Source organism: Rhincodon typus, chromosome 37, assembly GCF_021869965.1.
Source record: "Rhincodon typus isolate 14 chromosome 37, sRhiTyp1.1, whole genome shotgun sequence".
Taxonomy (NCBI): domain Eukaryota; kingdom Metazoa; phylum Chordata; class Chondrichthyes; order Orectolobiformes; family Rhincodontidae; genus Rhincodon; species Rhincodon typus.
This window is the reverse complement of record NC_063368.1, coordinates 1963493-1969246: the sequence shown is the minus strand read 5'-3', so window position 1 is coordinate 1969246 and position 5754 is coordinate 1963493. Positions and strand designations below refer to the sequence as shown.

The 5754-nt window shown below is 46.5% G+C and overlaps 1 protein-coding gene across 2 annotated transcripts in view; it reads right to left on the bottom strand.

Moving 5' to 3' along the window:
* Positions 1-3287: 3287 nt before the first annotated feature.
* The window catches only part of tcf20 (transcription factor 20), a 31248-nt gene continuing 28781 nt past the window's right edge, over positions 3288-5754 (bottom strand). For both annotated transcript variants that reach the window (XM_048617619.1, XM_048617617.1), the window contains exons 6-7: positions 4308-4395; positions 3288-4059 (exon numbers count right to left, since the gene is read on the bottom strand). In XM_048617619.1, coding sequence (XP_048473576.1) covers positions 4348-4395 — 48 coding nt within the window. In that variant the 3' untranslated portion in view covers positions 3288-4059; positions 4308-4347. The remainder of the gene's footprint in view (positions 4060-4307; positions 4396-5754) is intronic.

Here is a 5754-nt window from a genome sequence, read left to right as displayed (position 1 = left end):
TGGATGATAATGGAATAGTTTAGGTTAGATGGGCTTCAGATTGGTTTCACAGGTTGGCGCAACATCGAGGGCCGAAGGGCCTGTACTGCGCTGTAATGTTCTATGTTCTATGTTCACAACAATTATTAAGGTAATGGTACAGAAGTACATACAGTTCTTCACTTGCTATGAATTATTGATGGAGATCCAGTGGATCAAGATTCATGTCTAAGACTTTTCAGGAACATAGAACTCTAGAGCACAGGAACAGGCTGCTTGGCCCACAATGTTGTGTCGAACATGACGCCAAATTAAACTAATCCCTTCTGCCTGCCCATTGGTCCACATCCCTCCATTCTTTGCATATTCATATTATGGGAAGGTTTGAAGAGGCTGAGAATAACACAGTTATAGTTTTCAGCCTATCACTGCAGACACAAGCAGCTTTAAAACAGTACCATTAAAACCATGATCATGTTGAGTCCATCACTATTTCTCTTTTTTTTCTCAGTTTTGGTTTGCAGTTGAGAATTGAAATTTGGATGGTGTCTTGTTTCTTTAAAAGAAACGGAGAGAATAAAAGACAGATGTTTGCTGCTGGGAACTGGCCTGGAAAGATAATGCAGGTTAATCACTGCTTAAAGAATAATGTAGATGAACCAGCACCAAGACATTGTTATTCTCATGGACTGGCAGCTGATTGGATGTTAAATTGGTCAATCAAGAGTTGGTCAGCCAACCTCAAAGAATATTGAAAATCCAGCTGGGTGAAAAGATGCTTCATAAACTTCCCAGAGACCAATAAACAAAGATGCAGTGTAATGCAAGATGTGTCATTTATCAATCTTTTAATATCATTTATTTGGGAGCTCAGATTTTGAATCGGTGCAATGTGGGTTTTGGTCTGTGCATAGGAGGCTTTCTGGAGCCATGTGTTTGTTCAAACAAAAACAGCATTAAATAAGTGGCTCCTGGAGTGTAATCGGAATTTATTTGTATTATGAGAAATTTTCTGAGTGTTTAAGTGCATTAAGCTTTCAATTAGAAAGGTGTGCAATGCTTTTTTGCTTAGGCAAGCCACCCACTGAATTAAAAAAGAACTGCAAATGCTGGAAATCAGAAACAAAAACAGAAATTGCTGGGAAAACTCAGCAGGTCAGGCAGCATCTGTGGAGAGAAAGCAGAGTTAATGTTTCGGGTCCAGTGACCCCTCTTCAGAACTGATTGTACCTAGGAAAAGGCTGATAATTATGATGAAGGTGGGGTGGAGGAAGGAATAAATGATAGATGGAGATGGAGATGGAGCCCAGAAAGAAAGAATAACAATTGGTCAAAGAAATGGGTAAAGGTCAGCCTGGGGGAATCAATACCTGCTCATGGGGACCATTAGTGGCTGACAATGGTTGTGATAGCAGCCCATATGATGCCAAGGCATTGGGTGCGCGGCTTGGGGTAAGGACATGGGAGAAAGTGTTCAGGCCCGAAAATTATTGAACTCGGTATTGAGTCCTGAAGGCTGCAGGGTCAAGTAGATTCTGAGTGGATTTGAAACACGAAGGATAAAACCCATTGAATAAGTTTTGCATTGATAATAAACCAATAGCTGCGTTCATGAACAAATCTGATTAATAGATTTTGCTGCTTAACCACTGATACAGACAAGGTACTACAGTAACTGAGAAAAGTAGTTTTTATGTTGTGACTCTTTGAGTCATGAGTCTAGACAGTGCATTCCTCCAGTTATTATTTAGTGAAGGAGCAGATAGGGTCAATGGAGGTCATGCAGTTGATTGTGTATTGCGATCTGTCAAAAGGGAATCAAAGTCTCACATAACAGACGCATTAAGAAAACTGGAGCACATGCTGGCAGTGAAAGAAGCTGGTAACTTGAGCAGTTAATTGGCTGAGGAATAGGAAGCAGAAGGTATTGGGATATGTTTCAAACTGGAGCACTATGTGTAACCTGCATCTCCAAGGGGCGAGTACAAGAACTGTTAATTCATTCGCCATATATAAAGGGTCTGGACTTGGGTGCCAGGAGGAGAAGATTTGTAGTTTGCAAAGCAACAGTGAGGCAGATAGTAACAGGCTTCAGGAGCTGACCTGGGGAAACGGCACAGGAAAGGTAATGCTGAGACGTGTGAATTGATGAACTTTGGGCGGAGGAACATACAAATTAGCATTATCAGAGTTTTAATTTGTGATGCAGAATAGCCAACCTGGATTTCAAAATAAGTCACCCTCAACCAAGCTTATTTTAGTCTTGAAAGTAGTAGCAAGTGTGGACAAGGGTGATGCAGTGGGTTTATCTTATTTAGATTCTTGAGAAGGACTTTACAGTGGACTCATGATGAAGGGCACAAGATGTAGGCTCAGGTAATTAGGGGAACAGGATGCCAAAGAACAGAATGGCAAGTAAGCTAGTGGCAGGGTTAAAGGTCGTGGTGGAAGGTGGGAAATGGTGTTCCACAGGGATTGGTGCTGGGGCCTCTACAAATCACTCAAACAATACTGCTTTGATAATCAGGAGAACAACTTCAACGTTTGCAGACTTCACCAAAACTGGCTGGAAGATAAAATTGTGACCCCACACGGGAAGATGTTAATTAACTCAAGGATCAAATGTGTAAATGATCAGTCCACCATCAGCACTACTACGAAGTAAGAATCCGAAAGGATTTGTTTCTGAAGTGAACTGTTTGAATGTAAAAGGAAAAAAAGCACCTGCCACAGTGAGGACAGAGATACCGTACAGAACAATGTGCAGGCCCAGCCCACGATGGCCAAGTATCAGACTAGGGAAACTCACGAGGTGTGGGGAAGGCTGGACCAGCCTGGGATATGGGGCATCAGTCACACACTACACCAGCCCAGGGTATGAGATCCTGTGACACAGTGGGTGATTACAGCTATCATACAGATTCTCCTGAACTAAACAGCCCAAAGACTCTGGCATTTGCTTCTTCAATGAGGATTTCACATGGAGCCCACAATGTGAACGGCATTCAGCTAACCTCCAGCAACGGGCCCCATCCCTTGGCAACAGGCCCCCATCAGCAACAGGCCCCACCGCTCAGTGACAGGCCCCATCCCTCGGCAACAGGCCCCAGTCCTTGGCAACAGGCCCCATCCCTCAGCAACCGGCTCTCGCTCTCGGCAACAGGCCCCCATCCCTTAGCAACAGGCCCCACCTCAGCAAAAGGCTCCATCCCTCGGCAACAGGCTTCATCCCTTGGCAACAGGCCCCACCTCTCGGCAACAGGCCCAAAGAGCGATAAAATGCATGAATAAAAACAGCAGCAGCCTCCTTTATTGTTGTAAACAATTTAATAACTATATATAATATTATATATATATCGAATAAAACACCCAAAGTAACACTGAACATACCCGGGCTACACTCTCACATCAGAATGTCCCACATGTGTTGAGATCTGGCTGTGGTCAGCCAATGAAAGCAGGGGACAGAGAAACAGGAAAGAAAAAGTATTTGAAAATCAAAACTCACCGATATATTTAAAAATAAAATATATAATCTCGGAAACCCACTCTCTCCAACCAAACTCATTTATATTGGGAGGGGGCAGTTAGAGGTGTGGGAAATGGTTCAGAGGCCAAATGGGGTTGGGGGAGTGGGCCGTTCCTTGACCCCGGCATTCCGTGGGGTCCGGGTGGCTGGGGAAGCGCAGGGTGGGGTGTGTGTGGGCCAGGGCATGACTGTGTTCATTGCTCCCTTACCCCGAGGTCCCAAAATTTGGGGGAGACCGGGTTTCGGCTGAGATACGGACCTCGGGATTTGAGTGGGATGCGGTCCCTGGATCTCGTGGGGAGTTGGGTCCTGGGGCTAAGGGCCCTTGTGGAGTTCTAGGCTTGGAGGGGGGCACTGTAGGGTTCGTTTCGGGGATGGCAGGCCCTGGGGGAAAGGGGTACGTGTTACATTTGCTCCGAGTCTGTTGCCGGTGTTTCAACATGGTTGTGGTAAACAGTGAGGGTGCCAGGGTTTGGTGGACATGCCCATAGAGTCACCGTGTCCGGTCGTGTATAATCATTTCCGATTCACCGTCTCCATCAACAGGGGACCTGTAGGAACGTGCAAGGCGGGGAGAAAGGGTGTTAGTGTGGGGCTTGGATACATTTCTCGCCACGTTCTGTACCATCCACCACCACCCATAGCCCCGAACCCCACCCCTCAGCATCCAATTCACAGCCCAGGCCCCTGGGCATTGTACCCAAATCCTAATTCCCCAGCCTACGTCGACGGAACTCCCAGCCCTACCCTCCACGCTGGAAGTCGCACCTCTGTATAACAGCTGGCCCACCGTGCTGACCTGTTTGTGTTTCGTCCAAAGGGAATGGTGTAGTGTGCACTCAGCCTCGTTCGGACTGCTCTGTACTGCTGGTCTTGGCAGCTCTGTGCTGAAGGCAGAGAAAACGCAACTTAATTCACTCCCTTCTTTATCACAGGGCGCACCGCAGCTTCATGAAGAAGCTCAATGGAGCGGTGGGAGTTTTAAATGCACACAGCAACTACAAAAACCAGGAAATATTTATTGCTCCATCACTGGAATGTCACTGGCATGGTCAGAAACACCTCGTGCCTGTCTCTGTAAAGGTGACGACATCTTCTCGAAAACTGTCCTGTGGCTCTCAATGGGCAGTTCAGTCAGCCACAGTGCTGTGGGTCTGGAATCTCATGTAGGCCAGACCAAGAAATGATGGCAGATTTCTTTCTTTGTGAGTGTACGTATGCCTGTGTGTGTGTGAGAGAGCAGTGTGTGTATCTGTGTGTACATGCGTGCATGTGTGAGTGACAGTGAGCAAGTCTGCGTGTGCGTGTGTCTGTGTTTGTGTGTGTATGACAGAGAGACAGTTTATGATTCTGTGTTTTTATGTTTGCGTGTCTACTTGAGTGTGTGTCTTTGCACACATGTGTGTGAGAGAGACATTGTGCATGCATGTGTGCCTGTGGGTTTGTGTGTGTGTGTGAGAGAGAGACATAGATAGATAGAATGTGTGTGCATGCCTGTGTGGTCTGCCTTGGTATGTGCATGTGCTTCTGTGTGTGTACGTATGTGAAAGTCTGTGTCTATGTATGTGTGAGATACAGTGAGAGAATATGTGTATGAGAATGCACATGCTTGTGTGAGAGTGAGACTGCGTGTGTGTTCATGCTTGTGTGTGTAAGAGTGTGTGACTGCGTGTATGTATGTGTACATCTGTATGCATGTGTGTTTGTGTGTGAGGCATGTGTAAGTGTGATTGTGGCTGTGTTTGAGGGTGTGTATGTATGTGAGACACTGTGTGTACGAGAGATTGAGAGTGTGACAGTGTGTGCATTTGAATATATGCGCATGTGAGAACGTGAGTGTGTGTGCATGTGAGAATGTGTGTGTGAGGGTGTGTGTGTGCGTGTGTGAGGGTGTGTGTGTGTGCATGTGTGAGGGTGTTTGTGTGCGCGCATGTGTGAGGGTGTGTGTGCGCGCGCGCATGTGTGAGGGTGTGTGTGTGTACATGTGAGAACATGAGTGCGTGTGTACGTGCATGTGAGAATGTGAGTGCGTGTACATGCATGTGAGAACGTGAGTGCATGTGAGAACATGAGTGTGTGCGTGTGAGAACGTGTGTGCGTGCGTGTGAGAACGTGAGTGTGTGCGTGTGTGAGTGAGAACGTGTGTGTGTGAGCCTGAGAACGTGAGTGTGTGTGTATGTGCATGTGAGAACGTGTGTGTTTGTGTGCGTGTGAGAGAACATGTGTGTGCGTGAGAACGTGTGTGT